This window comes from Borostomias antarcticus (assembly GCF_949987555.1).
Source record: "Borostomias antarcticus genome assembly, chromosome: 3".
In the NCBI taxonomy this organism is placed as follows: Eukaryota; Metazoa; Chordata; class Actinopteri; order Stomiiformes; family Stomiidae; genus Borostomias; species Borostomias antarcticus.
The window spans coordinates 3637772-3654226 of NC_140236.1; the positions used below are offsets into that span (position 1 = coordinate 3637772).

Consider the following 16455-nt stretch of genomic DNA (forward strand, 5'->3'; position numbering starts at 1 on the left):
TTGACTGGTGTTGGCCTCAATTCAGTAATGAAATGTATGGAATTCAATTGAATGTCCATTTCCCAGCTAAATTCTTGTTTTAGATAGTGATCTATAGTGCGACTAAAAAGACTCTTCTCCCTCCCCTTTCATTGGAATCCTCTTATGTGTGTGTGTGTGTGTGTGTGTGTGTGTGTGTGTGTGTGTGTGTGTGTGTGTGTGTGTGTGTGTGTGTGTGTGTGTGTGTGTGTGTGTGTGTGATTTCAGCCCAACGAGGTGGTGCAGGTATGTGCTCCCCTCACCCTGAGAGGAGACGAGACGGAGGTGTACAGTGTCACATTGCTGGCTTTGGCCTCCAGAGCCAATCAGTAGCCTCCACTCAAACACTGACCAATCAGGTCAGGAGCCTCTACACACAAGCCATAAAATACCTACAGGCACAGAGCACTTAAAATGGGACAGCAGGAAGAAAAGGTTAACTCACTAGTTTGCACCTCCCATCAATCCTGTAAGTTAAAATGAACGATAGATATTCTTTACAAACATTGAATGGATGAATTTGTTTGAGAACTGTGGACACTTACTGTATATTACTGGTGAATATGAGTGTAAACAACAAATGCTTCTCTGTCTGATTCTACTGCTCTTGTTATTATATGTATCTATCAAATGATATATGTTGACAATTCCAATTCACTCTAAACGACGTTTTCAGATTCACCATCATTTTAGATTGGGCCCATCCTCTTCCATTCATCAGGTATTTGCTGCCCCATATTTCACCACCGGGGGGCATAACTGGGACACATACCTCACTATGAAGGGAGTGTCAGCCGTAAACCAGCACAGGTGCATGTGTGTATGTATTTGTGTTGATACCACAGCTGCTCCCGTTTTGTTTTTGTGTGTGTGTGTGTGTGTGTGTGTGTGTGTGTGTGTGTGTGTGTGTGTGTGTGTGTGTGTGTGTGTGTGTGTGTGTGTTAGTGCTAAACGCAAAGCAAAACCAAGGCGGTAACAAGAATCGTTTTTCTAAGCCCTGTGTTTCATTAGCTTAGGGCGGTTGGTCACTCTGGGCCGGTCTATTCAGGGTTGTGGAGAGGTCAGGTCAAGGACCCTGTGAAGGTAGAGATATACCCCATGACAGGAATAAAAGGGTATAATTCTTCTCTACTCTACTGTAAACAGTCACACCACTGGCCTGCTATAGACTGGATCAGACCACTGCAGTTACGGGTTCCTACCCCTAGGGGGCAACTAATCTGGGAATAATCTTACCAGTGCTTCTGTTCCAGAACGTCATAATGGATATTGATGGATCAGCTGTGATATTTCTGCCCTGCTTATTAAGCCGTTGCAGTTGTACAGTATGTGTCTTAAATATGACCCGTCTATAGCAATGAAAGGAATCGGTTACGTTTCTTGATTGTACAAACAGTTGCTACACCATTCTAGAAGAGAAAGCTGTAAAATGCTTCATGATGCATGGCTAAAGCATGGTAATCAAGGTACAGTATTACAACTATGATATGCCTACTCTTTAATGTCAAATATAATTATATGCACCACACATGCTCACTACATTTCAAGATGTACACCCAAAGCAGTGCAGAGAGCGTCAACATTAAATTTCAAGTGCATCTGTAAAGGAAAGAGAACTGATATTACTACTAACAGTGTGTCTAAAGAAAAATGACCAGGACACTGTTATGGAGGGGAATTTAAAAGGAAAATACATCCATGTTCATATAATTTAATAGTTAGCCTACAAAATAAATAGCTTGCTGATACTTTAAAATGTCAAACCAAAGATGTTGCATTTCAAAGGCACTCTATATAAACACAAGGCTCTTTATAGGAACAGCAGATATCAGTAATGCCGTGTGCCGACCAATAGGATCCGTCCTTCCTAAGAGATACATGCGGTAAGCATTTATCAGAGATTGAAGCAGATTACACTAAATCAGATTACTGTATCCCAACCTGGCTATAAAAAGCAAGGTCATTATGAGCTTAGCCTAATGTAATGTCACTCGTTTTATGAAAGGTATGAGATCATATTATGGGATATTTGTGTTGCCATTTTGCCTTATTCTAATCTGATTTCTCATCTGATCTCCACTAATACCCTATGATAGTGCCACTTACATACACTCTATGCTCAGTAGTTTGGGGAGTTATTCTGTTTGTGTGTTTGTGTGTGTGTGTGTGTGTGTGTGTGTGTGTGTGTGTGTGTGTGTGTGTGTGTGTGTGTGTGTGTGAGAGTTAGAGAGAAAGAGAAGGAGAAGGAGAAGGAGAAGAAGTCGTAGCAGTAGAATATACATATGGAGGATGCATAATAAGGACCTACAGTAGATCCCAAGTAATAGAAGCAGTTACTTTCTTGGGCCACTGGGTGGAAATACCACCAAAATGTAGCACAATCATTCACTAGCATTTTCATTCAGGTAAAAAGGCACATTTAGGATTCACAAACTTAAATATTTAAATATGTTTAAAATGTTAAAAGAAAACTCAAAAATGATTAAACATGTTGTTAGTGTGCATGTTACAATAGCAAAAGGATGTGGGCTTTTTTCTTTCAGACTATCAAGGCCGGTGCCGGTCAGACAACCATGCAAAACACTCCCATGTAGTGTAGCTTCACAACAGATGCATGCAGCCAGGTGTATCCAGGGCAACTAGATCTCAGCAGCACTTAGGTCTACCTGGATGTAGCTGGGTTATGCACATGGGTTCCTTGGAAACACTAGGGTCGGCTGGTGAAGACAGCTTCCTGTCTCCTAAAACACACGCACAGGGCTAGTCTTTTACAATAGTACACATACATCGGCAAACACACCAATACAGACACATGATAGGTGCCTATTCCATTCACGCTTTCCGAAATGCTCAGTGTTGAAGGAGATAAACACTATAGAAATGCATACTATTTAGAAGTTTATTTCAGGGACAACATACAAATACGTTAGTCTCCTTAGAGAGAAGATGCATTGTAGACTAACTTCTTGTACATAGACGGGATGCTGCAGATGTAAACCATGTTTTGTTTTTTTATGTGGGTGTTTATATTTGTCAACATGCAAGTGCATTGGAAATGTGTTCTTTTTGCATATCCCAACTCCCCCCGAGGCATGTGCAATGAGCTGGAATCAGCCAGGGTGGCCATTTCTCCAGCACCCCTGGATATATAACATGCAGCTCAATTAATTGAATTTTTGTGACTCTACAGATAGAGAATGATTGAATTATAAACTGGTGGAACTTTTACTTTACATGGTGTCTTGATCATTATCTCTGGAAGTACGTCATGCTAACGTTATTACCTACTAACTCCAGACAAACTGAGTTTTACAACTTCAAAACATAGATGAGCCACATCACAGAGGAAATGTAGAAAAGTGTGTTGCATCGCATGACTGGGGTTGTACTTGTCTCATGCACATTGTCATACTGTCCAAACACACACACACACACACGACAGATGAAGATAATGTACAATGTGTTAATCTAATTAATACTTGTTTAAATGGTTTTAGTGTTGATTGCTGTGAAATTCTCCCTTCTGTTAGTAGTATGTACTAAACATCAAATCAGTTTGCTCTACGTTATAAGACTGCATAGACAATAGGCTGCCTGGGATGTTTGTAAAACTTCAGAATAATTTCCATTAGAGGGAATGGCTACATGAAACAGATCTGGCATCTAGATGGACAAATATGAGGGCAGGTATGGGACAGAACAGAAGTATAGCAGGTCCTGGTTAACTAGAGTTTCAAGTGGGGGTTTGTTGACACTGCCTGCCTCCTCACTGGAGAGCAGCACTGATGGAGGGGCTCTGTCACTCCCCCAGGTAATGGATGAGGGGATATTGTGTTCCAGGTCTCTAAGTAACGCCTGAACCCGCTGAGCGACTGCTCTTCCTTTGAGCACTACATCACACACTAGCTACTGGTGATAATGAGCTATCTAGTCTGTGTAGACTGGTATTTCCCCTACAGACAGAAGTGGCAGAGGTCCCCTGACAATCCTGCTTGATCTAGCACACTTGTTTTTCTCTGACGCATTGGCAAATGTGGGACAATCTGTTAAGCCGTGATGCTGTTGAGGACCGGGCACTGCATTCAACCCAGAGTAAAAGAGAATTCCAGGGTCCAATGTGCTCGATTAAGACACATGCAGTGTGTTTAAAGGGGAAATGCGAATAAGCCTTAGCTATGGCTGTCTGAAGGTAGCCAACTGCATGAATATGCAATCTGGAATATGTAGAGGTGGGTCATATGCCCACCTCCCTTGTTCTCTGTAAAGCGCATTGTGTTGCCTCTGGGTATGAAATGCGCCGTACAAATAAAGCTTTGATTGATTGATTGATTGATTGATTGGTGAATGAACTGTGTGCCACAATACTTGACTTATTCCACTTCCTGGTCCTTTGGACACAATGAGGACATGATTGTGGACAATTTGAGTTAGGCAAGGCAAGTTTATTTGTATAGCACATTTCAGCAACCAGGCTATTCAAAGTGCTTTATATGAGACATTAAACACATCAAGACAAACACATAAAAGGCCATAAACAACGAAATGCAAAAAAGGACATTTAAAATATGCAATGCAGTGCAGGACAAATAAAATACAGGAATAAAAGTTACAGTGCAGTGTATGAATGAATAATTATTGGATTAGTGTTTGATTAGAGTTAGTGTTTGTTCAACAGGTAGACTCTTAATGAAGAGGTGAACTAGATTTTTAGGACACAAGCCACTGCTCTCAGAAACTACAGTGAAGCAATGACGTGCTTCAAAAGACCGAAACAATTGTTATCAAGTCATTGAGTCATCTTTCACTGCTCATTATGGGTTCCTTGTGTATAATTAAACTGCTAATAGAGATTAGGGTTGCTGCTAATTGTGTTCATCCATATCAATTAGAATCAAGTCTATATCATAGTAGCCTGTGCAGCATTTGCATACTAAATGACGTGAAATGTAAAGAAAACTAAAACTTTATTCAGTCAAGTGGCTAGCTAGATGTCACATTATTAGAATCAAGTCTATATTATAGTAGCCTGTGCAGCATTTGCATACCAAATGACGTGAAATGTAAAGAAAACAAACTTTATTCAGACAAGTGGCTAGCTAGATGTCACATTATCCCGGGAAAAAACGATCCGATTTTGGAGTGGCCGACCCTGTCCGTGCGTTGTGACGCTCCCGTAACGTGGGGTTTCCCAGAGCCGAGTGCAGGGTTACCGCGCCCATCTCTGCTGTCTGATGGCCGGAGGAAGCGTTTGAGACACTGGCGTGAAGAAAGAGAGAACAGGGGGAAGACGGTGGGAAATTACAAGAAGGACTGAAGAATCGGAAAGAAACTGTTCTGAATTGGAAAGAACACACGGAGACTCTAAAAACTCGTTTTTTCAAATCACGTTTGGTGCGGTTGAACATTGCCTGATCTTTGTGCCTCTGTGCCTGATCTTTGTGCCTCTGTGCCGGTGTGTCTCCCCTGGGCGGATCGGAAGCTGGGTTCGGGGAGTGCCGCTCCTCCATAGCTCGTTAGCTCGCTAGGTCTGTGTGCTAGGCGGAGAGGAGAGGCTATCTTAGGGGTTTCCAGTCAATGCGATATAAAGAACGGATAACCCTCGACTGAAAAACGGGTAAGACATTATTTGAAATGAGGGGACTGGGTAAAGAAAAGAGTTAAGATAATAGTTAACTCAAAGTACCTGAGTCAGCTTGAAAGCCAAGTGAAAACGGGTTAAATTGAGTGACTCGTTGTGGTGTTGAATGCTGTTAGCAGAGTAGCAGGAACGTTATGTGAAGCTAACATGCTAGCCAGTAACGTTATGTGAAGCTAACATGCTAGCCAGTAACGTTATGTGAAGCTAACATGCTAGCATGCTAACAGTATTGCGACGGGGATGAGGGGGGTCATAATTAGCTAGCTTGCTAACGAGGACTATTGGCCAACAACATTAATGAAGTGTTTCATTGCCCGAGTCACCTGAATAGCTAAGACTCAAATTTAGTGTGCAGTTTGCGTCTCTTAATAATTATTAAAGTGGTTTTGTAGCCTTTTGCGGGCTAATTTGATCTAACCCAGGCAGGACTAGCGTGCTGTAACACGTCCGGGTTTTCTCCGATAAGTTAGCTAGCTACTAGACTCACTTATATTTCTTACACTGTATTAATAAGTAGCTTAGCTGACCAGAAGTATGAACCGTATCCAAGCATCAATTAGAAATAATATACGTAATTAGGTGAAATTCGTACACTGATGGATCTGGGCCGGCGATGGTTTGCTAGGTACCAAGCTAAGCTAACGGTACATGTACTACAAGTTGGCTAGCATGCTAGTCGGCTAGCTAGTCAGCTACTTGTCAAGCAAGCTAACAAATTAGCCCTGTAAAGTTAGAAAGCTAACTATTTGAATTGCAAACTGAATACATCGATTAGTCAAATTCGTGAGTCGTCTTTATAGATATATACCAAGGCTATGATTTGATTATTCAAGCAACTGGACAAGACACTCCCTATAAAATAGTGTAAAACTTAGCTAGCTAACCAGTCAAGGGAGGGAGTCTAAAAATGGCTACTTGACCAACATAGCCAACATCCACCCCCACTTTCCCCAGCAGTTAACCTTACAGTTAAGCTAACGTTGGCTAGCGAGCTACGTTTATTGCTTGGTTATGCCTAGAAATAGGGTGTGTGTGCCTAGAAATAGGACCTAGTATTGGTAGCTACCTAACTAGATCCCCGGCCTTATATTAGACTTCAAAACACTTTGTCAATTCACTGTAGACTAAAAAATAAGGTGAAATGAGAGTGATAAAGTCTGTATAAGGCAACAGTCGTTGCCATTTGCAGATATTAATGCGAACCATCTACCAATGATCTCCTGTTACAGTCATTGGGGTTGACTTCGTCATATATGGCTTTGATGCCAGGGATTATTGCCACATTTCACATGGTGCATCAAGCGGTAGGCTTTGTAGTTATGAATCAGACATCCATTTTGCTAATGGACAGTGTGGTTAGCTCGCAAACTGGCTAGGTAGCATTATTAGTCTCTTGGGCTTTTCATTGGGATGCGTTAGAGGAAAATGTGGATAGGGAAATGACAAGTCGCACAGAGTGGATAGTTTAGAAGCACGTTAAATGTGTGCACTGTACACTCCCTAGTTTCATAAGTGTGAGCAGTTCAATGCATTAACGTTAGCTTGTCAGCTAGCTAGGTCACTGTCCAGGTGGATTTGATTGGCCTTAACTTAAGCCTCTGCTTCTAATGACATACGTGCGATGTGGACTAATTGGATCTTCGACAATCTATTTAACCCGAGCATAGATCTGTATAGGAGACTGTCTATTTAACCTGAGCATAGATCTGTATAGGAGACTGTCTATTTAACCTGAGCATAGATCTGTATAGGAGACTGTTTCTATGCTTCAGAGCACGGGCCACTCTGTGAATTGCATTTGCTAGACCGGTTTAGAGGAAACGAGAAACGTTACAACGGTTCCTCAATGAGGAAGCTGCAAATCCTATTAGTTTGTAACATTCACGGGGTGTGAGAACATGAAACCAGGCATTTTTAAATCCGCGAACTGAGCTTTTAGTGTTCAATTGAGCCAGGCTTTCTGTCGCAGAGCGTCCAGAGCGGCTGGCAGTGTTTCCTCTCTGGGACACTGGGTAACAGAATGGTCGCATTTCTGTTACATTTTTACATTCAACACAGCAACATGTTTTTGGCATGTTCATGGCTGATGATAGGTGATATGTTTGTCATGTAAATGCCTGTCTTTCAAAAGAGCTATTTGTTATTGCCTGTTAACAGAGATGAATTCATTTTGCCAGTCTGCCCCCCTCCTTGAATGAATGGGTTCCTGTATTCTGGGCCTAAGCAGCTGCAATGAACAAGATGGCGTTCAAAGCCTTTTTTCCTCGCCGCTTTTTCTCAGACTGAGTTAGACAGCAGCTCCTCATCGGATGTGTTTAGGCTTGATATTGATATTTATTTTAACGTTTATTGTTGATTTACACATTGCATCCGTACACTTGCGGTTATATTTATCAAGTAATGAATATGCCTCGAAAATAACGAAACCGGCGGTGTCTATGGTCTGAGATGTAGGACAACATGGAGGGATTGCTTGGGTAGCGGTTTAGTTAGTAGTAACGTTACATCTTTAGTATTTTTAAGTGGGACTGTACATCGAGAAATATTTGTAATGATCCTGATAGTAATTTATTATGATTACATTCAATTAACTAATTGAATGCTTTTTGTTAATCATTTAATTAAGGACTTTTTACAACCATGTTTTAAGTTGGTCGTTAATTGTAATGTTGAGCACTATTATATTAATGTTAAACTATAAAAGTTGTTCAATGATGCTGGAAGGCTATACTTAATTAGTTAGATGATTTTCCCCCTAGTTCCTTATAGACAACTATGTGACTACATTGAGAAGACGAACCACATTTGTGTATCAACTTAACCAGACAGATCAGAAAAGTTCATATGCTGGTGCCTCTGCATATTTATGCTTTATGTTATATAAAGGGCTGGTTGTCACGTTTTGATCATACAACTGTCTTGGCTTCATGTGACTTTGAGCAAAGGAGGATTGTACTTTGTAGAAATGTTTTCACATTGGCATAGGTGAAAAGGTTTGCAGCCGCTGATTGTCATTTCTTGTTATAGACTGAGAGGCATCAGCCCAATTACCCATAAGCCTAATTTTAGCTGCTAGTAGTGTCTGTGCCTTATAGTTCAGCTGAAGGCTACTCCTCGGTGTTCGTTTTTCATCTCACTTCATCCGCACAATTTTCCCAAAATATCCTCATCTGTGCAATGTGTCTGTGATTACGCTCACTAAGATTAGGTTTTGATCCTCTATTTGTTGTGTGCCTAGACGAGGAGTGTTTCATAGTCGTTTCGATGTGATTTCTACAAAACATGATGCTGTGAGACTTCAGACTTAAGTGTTTTCCTCAGTCACACATGGATTGAACTACAACTCCACAGTCAACCAATGAAAAGCATCAGCAGAACAATTACACGTTCTGCACATATTTAACCCCCAAGGTTTTTGTAAACATTGGAATGTGTGTGACCCTCTCATGACCCATATAATGGCATTTCCTACAGCGGCTTGTCACTTTCTGTCAATGGTGAGAGTATCATGGACAACCTCAGGATAACTTGACTGTCATATAAAGCCTATCCAGTGTGTCTAGGTGACATTTGCCCCCGCTGGTTTGTACACATCAGAGATGAGTGACTACGCTGGGATGAGCATATGCCTGAGCTGAATTATCTGCCCTGTGTGAATTAGAGGGATTTTTGTTTTGATACAGATTTTCATCACATTGGATTTTTTTTTTTTTCAGTAAGCGCAGCGTATGAATGGGATTAAAATCTTAGTCTGTGGATATCAGTCTCTAGGATTACAGGGCTTGGCCGGTCGGTGATAGTGCTGATTTTCCCATCTGATCCTGTTTTTAGCCATATGGAATTTCTTAATATCACAGTAACTGTCCCTCCCTTATCTTCGTGACCGCCAAATGGCATGGAATTCATGAATCAACTGTACTTAAAGTTTCTTTTTTTTCACATTTGTAATGTGTTTGACCAGGACAATATTTTTATAGCCTAGCTCTTAGGGCTGGAAGAACGCCAGCCAGCCGGCACCAACATCCTTTAGGCTAGTAGGTGGAACATATCTCTCATGAGCAGCTGCTTCCTGTCAGACCCTTCTCTCCTCTGGTGTCCGTCCTGGTTCCTCATTCCATAATTTAAGTGCGAGAGTTGGAGCAAAACGCCCCGGACACTTTCGTTTGGTAACGTGGGCTGCTCTCGTCGGCAGGGACGGTGCTTTTGAACAGGAACAGGTCGCCCAGATTTTATTAGATGCGATTGAATTAACCTTTGCCCCGTCCTTCTGCACTATGCACTAATAGCTAGATTTTGAGTCCGCAGACAGGCAAACCTAGTCTGAATTGAACCACTTAATCTGAATTGTTATTATTTTTGTCCGTGTAATCCACCCACTCTACTTCACCCACTCTTCCACTTTTGGTTTCACCCAGAGTGATCACACAACAAGGCTCTGCCGCAAGTCACAGCACTCCCCTTTCATGGGTCCTTGCTATCTCAAACGCAGGCCTAGTTTTTATTTTTAACCCAAGGTGCCAGTTTATGACTGCGTGTAGGCACTGGGCACGCTGATGTTGGTGAACCCCCCTCCCCGTCCTCCCGCCCTGCTCTGCGCAGAGAGGGGAGGGGTGTTGAAGCCTGTGCCTGACCCCTGAGGTCCAAGTATATTTGAACACAAACAAGTACATTTTCACCACAGTTTATTTTTAGTGTGGGCTGCATGTGACTGGCCAGTGGCCACTCTTCCCCCTCTTCTCTCCTCCCCCCCTCCTTCGTTTCTTCTCTCTTCGCCTCTCAAACCATTCATCAGCTGTATGATGGTGTGTGTGTGTGAGCGTGTGTGTGTGTGTGTGTGTGTGTGTGGGAGGGGTTGCCTAGAGTGAGAGGAGGGCCACACCAGATATTGTTGATACAGGTTGTGTGTGCGCATGTGAATGGGTGTGTTTGAGTTCATTTCCACGCCACAGCTGGAAGCTTTATCCACCATCAAATTGTAGGGTTGCTGTTAGTTGTTGACTGCATAGTCTTTGCTTCGACATAGATTTTTTTTACATTTATGAAATATACAACCAAATCAATTTTATTTTATTACCTTTCCCCCCTTTTAAAAAGTTTTTCCTCTGTTCTGTTTGTACCAGTTGGCTTGATTTGTTGGTTCTCCTGGTGTGGGTCAGTAGTACGATGGTAAAGTGTTATGGCTAGCAGCACCATCAGGTGAGTTTTGGTTTGGTAGTCAACACACTAGCTAGACTCTGACATACCAACTGAGTGTGTGAGTGCCTCTGTTTTGAATAGTCAAAGTGAGCAGTGACTGGGCCGTTAGTAGTGACCCACACCCACCCCTGTGTCATCATATCAGCCACACAGTCCTTTGCATGAAGCCGCTGGACGCCACCGCTTTGAAGTTTGAATAAAGACGGGCTCTATTTGTATTTCCATTCTAACCCAGTAGATTTGACTACAACTGGGGAAAATGCGACCTAACCTGAATTCCGACGCACCAGGAAGGCAGGCAGGCGAGAGGGTGATTTATTTAGTCTTGGCGTAGCGGCAGAGTGCAGTCGCTGAACTGAGGAAGCACGGGCGGGCAGTCATGTGACTTCTCACACACTTGTTGCTCTCTTTTTGGATTCAGGGGGGAGCGAGCGGGAGGGAGTGGGGAAGTATATTAATGCAATCAATGGAGTGTGTTTGGTGTTATAAACAAAGTCATGCTTTTGGCTCTGGGCTAGCTGGCCTTATTTTATTTTTTTTGCCATTCTATTCCATTGGATTTTTCTCTATGATGAAGCTGTTTGTGCACATTTCACAAGCAGAAACCATTTATATTAGAATGTAAAGGGGAAAAAAAAACAATCTATACCTACATTTTATTCTTTTTTTAAAGATTTGTTTTAAGTCTCGGTTTGAGCCCGGTAGTCGCTAGTGTCAACTTTTATTCCGCTAACCCTTAATGACTGTCCTCACACTGTGGCATTTTGGACTAAGTTAGCCAGCATGGGCGCTAGCCTGTGGAACCTGTTTGGCTCCAGCCTCATGCTCAGAGACGTAACAGGAACAGAGGGGGTAGGGCCAGAGGGTGGGCCTATGGCTGCAGAGAGCAGGGGTGCCTGGGAATGTAGGTACCAGAGGGCAGGTGAGAGGTCAGTCGGTCTTCACCACTCCTCTTACTTGAGTGGCTCTGGGGGGTGGGGGTGTGTCCCAAGCCGCCTCATTGTCTTCGTGTGTCGGTGGTGGCCTGGTAATGGCATGGTGAGAATTTGCTATAGGATTTACTCGAGGATTGGGATTGTATCGCATCCATGAAATGGGAAGATGCACCTTTTATGTTCAGTGATTAAGCCACCACCCTAAGTCAGGTGCCGCTTATAGCTTATTTATTTTTGCCACCGGGAACTACCTCCACAGGAAAGGCCATGCCCGCTCTTTCCACCCGCAGCCATCCTCCGCTTGCTAGGAGCTCCTGGCACCATGGAACGTTTCACCAGTCAATCAGTTAAACTCTACTCTCACTCCCATTGATGTTATGTCTCTTATGGTCAGACGTTCTCGCCACAGACCTGCAACCATCATCCACTCATCTACTCTTACTGCAAATGGGACTGACTAATGGGACGATTCACTCAGTCTGAAGAAGAGCAGTGGCTCGAAACGTGGCAGATTAAAGCATGTTAAATGGAGCTCCAGTGGGCGGATCATCCATTCTTCCTACGATTCACTCAGAAACCATAAGAGGTTATTGTTTTTTTTAAGTTCTACGTTGCTCAAACCACCGTTTATGAACATACCAGGGGCAGCCATTGTTTTTTTTGCCTCGCCGGGGCGGAAGTATATATTTTCGGTTGTGTGTGTTCGTTACTTCTTTCGTTCTTTAGCAGGATTTTCAGCCTGGCCCAACATACTGGCTGGTGGCCGAGTTAAGCAGTTGCAATCTGTAGACCCGGGTTCGAATGCAGACCAAGATTTTTTTTTTCTTTTCATTACAATGACGAGTCAAATTAACTTTAAATAGCCTATATATATATATATCTGCTTCATTTTTTTGCTGTTTAAGCAAACATCTCTATGCATGTAAAGCAAAATAATATCTGATTCTCATTATTAGGCAAAATTACATTTTCCTAGCCTGGATCCTGTGGTAAGCTATTACATATAAACTGAGTGTTTTTAACCATTTCAACTGAGTTAAACCAACAAAATGTATTAATTCACGGAGGCCTGTGCTCTGAGCACACTTTATAGTTTTGCATTTATTTTGCTAACTTTTAGGGAAAAGAAGAAGAAAGGAAGTTAATGTTTTTCACTTCACAAACTCCCAATAGATATACTGCAGTAAGCCATAGTTGGCCTTCTATGCCAGTATGTAAGAGACGTGCGTCATCGTCATATGCCTATATGTTCTGACTGCATCATCGGACGTGCATAGCTATGGATTTAACAGTGCAGTGCTCCATTTAATTAATCCTTAAATTGAATAAGGCGACCTGTCCTGACCACACACGACCAGCTCATGTCAGTTTTCTGGTTTGACAGAACAGGATGTTCAGACCATATCTCTCACAACTGTGTTTGAGGGGGGGTCTACCTACTATCTTGTCAAGGAAGAAATGCAATGGCTCAGCTGCGCACATTTAGCCTCTAGATGTAAAGCTAGCGAGGTGGAAATGTTTTTGTGTAGACAATATAGTAAGCCTTGATGCTGCCCTCAAAAAGGCCTTTTCTTAATGGCCTCTTCCCGATCTCAGTCAGCCCCCGGGTTCTGACTGGTTTAATACTACATGTGATGTCACATGCGTTGAAAGCATACCACTATGTTTGGGCCTTTGTTGATGCGTATGGCGAAGCATATGGTGACCTATCTTTAATGCAATGATCCAAACTGTATCCTAACTGGTCCACGTCAGAGTACAGAAGCAGGAGTCTCTGTGAATGGGTCCATTGAACGTTCCTTTTGTGTCTTTTACATGGATGTACATGGCAGGAACTGTAGCCTAATTGTATAACCACTGTAATTCAAAAGAATTATCTGGAAAATCCCAGTCAAAATTGTCATCTTATGTAGTACAAATTTGTAGCCTGGGGATTTTGGATCCAAATCTGCTGTGCTCTAGTTTTTCATGGAGGAAATGGGCTGAGGGACATTTTTAGTTGGGTGGTTCTCCTCTAGTCTTATAAGTGATTAAGAATTCACCTATTCCTAAGACATTTACAAATTAAGGCCAGGTCCTCCCTCTATCCCTGTTAAACAGTGCAAAGCCACAGAATCGCAATATTAATAGGACAGGCTTGGCAGCTATTCCAATCCAAACTCAAGGTTTTATGCTGTGTACAATTTCTAGTATGGTCCCAAAGGAACCCACAACCTGGCGTTGTATGAACATTGCTCAACTAATAGATTCATACCAGCTTAAAAGTAGCATGGCAGGCCAGTATACTATAGACCAAGGCTAGGGCAGGGGATTGCCACTGATTTTCTCTAAAACGATTGATTCCGATTCACAAGGCCCCTATTTGATTTTCGATAGCGATTCGGTTAGATACATTTCAGTCAATACCAATTTTGCTTGGATTGCTTGCTCTCTCTCGCTGTAAATTGTAGGAGGTAACCCTTTAACTTGGTGTATTTAAAAAAATATTAGTCTAATGTTTAGATTACATTAAGAATTGACCCCAAAGCAGAACACATTACATTACATTAGTCATTTAGCTGACGCTTTTCTCCAAAGCGACTTATAATAATTGCATTTGTACTACTACTTGCCAGAACTCATAAGTGAGCCTGCAGAGAAAGATGGGCTCTGCTGTCCTGACGTCAGTGGGCAGTCATTCCACCACTGCAGGGCCAGGACAGAGAAGAGCCGTGACCGTGTCGATTGACCTTAGGGGCCTCAGTGACGGGGCTTCCAGTTGCCCCGAGGTGGCATAGCGTTGTGGTCTGGGGTGGTATAGGGTTTGACACATGAATGTGCTTCTTATTTAACATGACCAACACTAAGGCAGTCAACACAATATAGTGTAAGCTGTGCATCTCTACGGACTCTACAGTCAATGAGAGTGACCAGTATGGAGAACTGAGCATGTGTCTTTATGCACAGAGCTTTATTTTGACGTTTCAGCGAAACTGGAAGTTGCCACCTTCTGGTGTATAAAGTCATGGCATACCATCAGCTAGCTGTCATTTGAATGCTAGCAAACGTCAGCTAATGATCAGTATGATCATTCAGATGTTCAGAATGATCATTTGCTAACACATTACTAATGTGCTAGCTAGCTAGCTAAATAATATGAACTAGCTACAAGCAGTAGATAAATGTGTAAGCTAGATTGTTAGCTAGCTAGCTCCCACAGCTCATATGTCCAGCACTAGATAGTCTTGCTTGTTACCGCGTTAACAAGGCATATTTAAAAGATCGATCTCGGGATTTATGAATCGATAGCGATCATTCAAATGTAGATCTATTTTACCCAGCCCTAGTAAAGACTATGGTGTTAAGTAAAATCATGACTGAGTTTTATTTTGTTTTGTATGTGTCCCATGTTCATGGTTGCATATGTCCCTGTCTGGCATCAGTGAAACAGCCAGCAGCCCCTCCCATGCAGTCATGGTTGTGTCTGGCTGTCTGCTTGAATTTGTCTTCTACTGTAACTATGCAGAGACAGGGGACACTCTCTCTGTCTCTCTCTCTCTGTCTCTCTCTTTGTCTCTCTTTGTCTCTCTCTTTGTCTCTCTCTCTCTCTGTCTTTGTCTGTCGGTCTCTCTCTCTCTCTCTCTCTCTCTGTCTCCCTCTCTCTCTCTCTCTCTCTTTCTCTTTCATTCTCAAATGCCAATGGTGGATTCCATTTGGGAAGGAGAGGGACTGAGAGCTAGTGTGAGTGGGGTTTGGGGCTTTTAAGAAATGGCCGGGAGCAACTCCTACCTCTCCTCTGCGTCATATCCCTTGTCCCGGCCCTCGTCGTGACCTCCTTGTGTTTCACATGCATGACTTCCTCACAGCACTTAGCCTCCCGCTCGGATACCAACCCCACACACAGTCCGGACTGTTGCTCGGGACATCCCAGGGGGAGTGTGTGTTTCGGGAGAGGAAGTAACGTTAGGCCTACAACTCTTATTTTGTGCACGTTTGTGGCTGTGGTGTAGGGGGAGAGGTAGTTGTTAGGGCTGGGATTAAATCAAATCTGAATCAAATGATTCAGAATCGATTCATGAATCCCATAATCAATCTTTTATTTAATGAATGAATGAAGGAATGAATAGTTCATTAATTCCTTCAATGATTCATTCATTCATTCATTCATTTTTGGAAATCAGCATTGATACCCAGCCCTAGTATTGATGTGTTGCATAACTTGGCAGTCATGTAATTAAGGTTACAGCTATAAAAAAATAAAAAATAAAATCGATATTGAATCGAATTGAATCGTGATAATCGATTCTGAACCTTGTGAATCGGAATCAAATCGATTCTTGAAATTCAAATCGATACCCAGCCCTAGTAGTTGTTGATAGTTTGGTTTTACCTGAATCATCCCTGCTCCTCTAGGCGAGCGTGAGTGAGAAATGGGAGGTGGATTTGGGGAGGAAGGATTGTTTCCATACTATTCAATATTGCATGCTGTCCATCTCTGGATGGATGGAGGGTAGGTAGGTGGGTGGGTGCTCTTTACAGACTGCAGAGACGGAGCCCCTCGTATAGCTACAGCCAAGCGAACGCTGCTCTACTTCAGGCCATGGCTGCGCCATCTGGGCGCCTCAATTACTGGGGCATTATGTTTCCATTGACCATTCTGATTACTACAATCATAAAGCCTAACTCGCA

The 16455-nt window shown here is 42.6% G+C and overlaps 2 protein-coding genes across 2 annotated transcripts in view; both read left to right on the forward strand.

The window, feature by feature from the left end:
• Positions 1–351, forward strand: part of cfap74 (cilia and flagella associated protein 74) — a gene marked incomplete at both ends in the record, with an annotated part of 37633 nt that extends 37282 nt beyond the window's left edge. The window contains one exon of the mRNA XM_084461925.1: positions 247–351. Coding sequence (XP_084318051.1) covers positions 247–351 — 105 coding nt within the window. The remainder of the gene's footprint in view (positions 1–246) is intronic.
• A 4913-nt stretch (positions 352–5264) lies between these two features.
• gnb1a (guanine nucleotide binding protein (G protein), beta polypeptide 1a) overlaps positions 5265–16455 on the forward strand; it is a 29696-nt gene continuing 18505 nt past the window's right edge. Inside the window, exon 1 of the mRNA XM_084435819.1 lies at positions 5265–5632. The gene's annotated coding sequence lies outside the window, so the exon portion shown is untranslated. The remainder of the gene's footprint in view (positions 5633–16455) is intronic.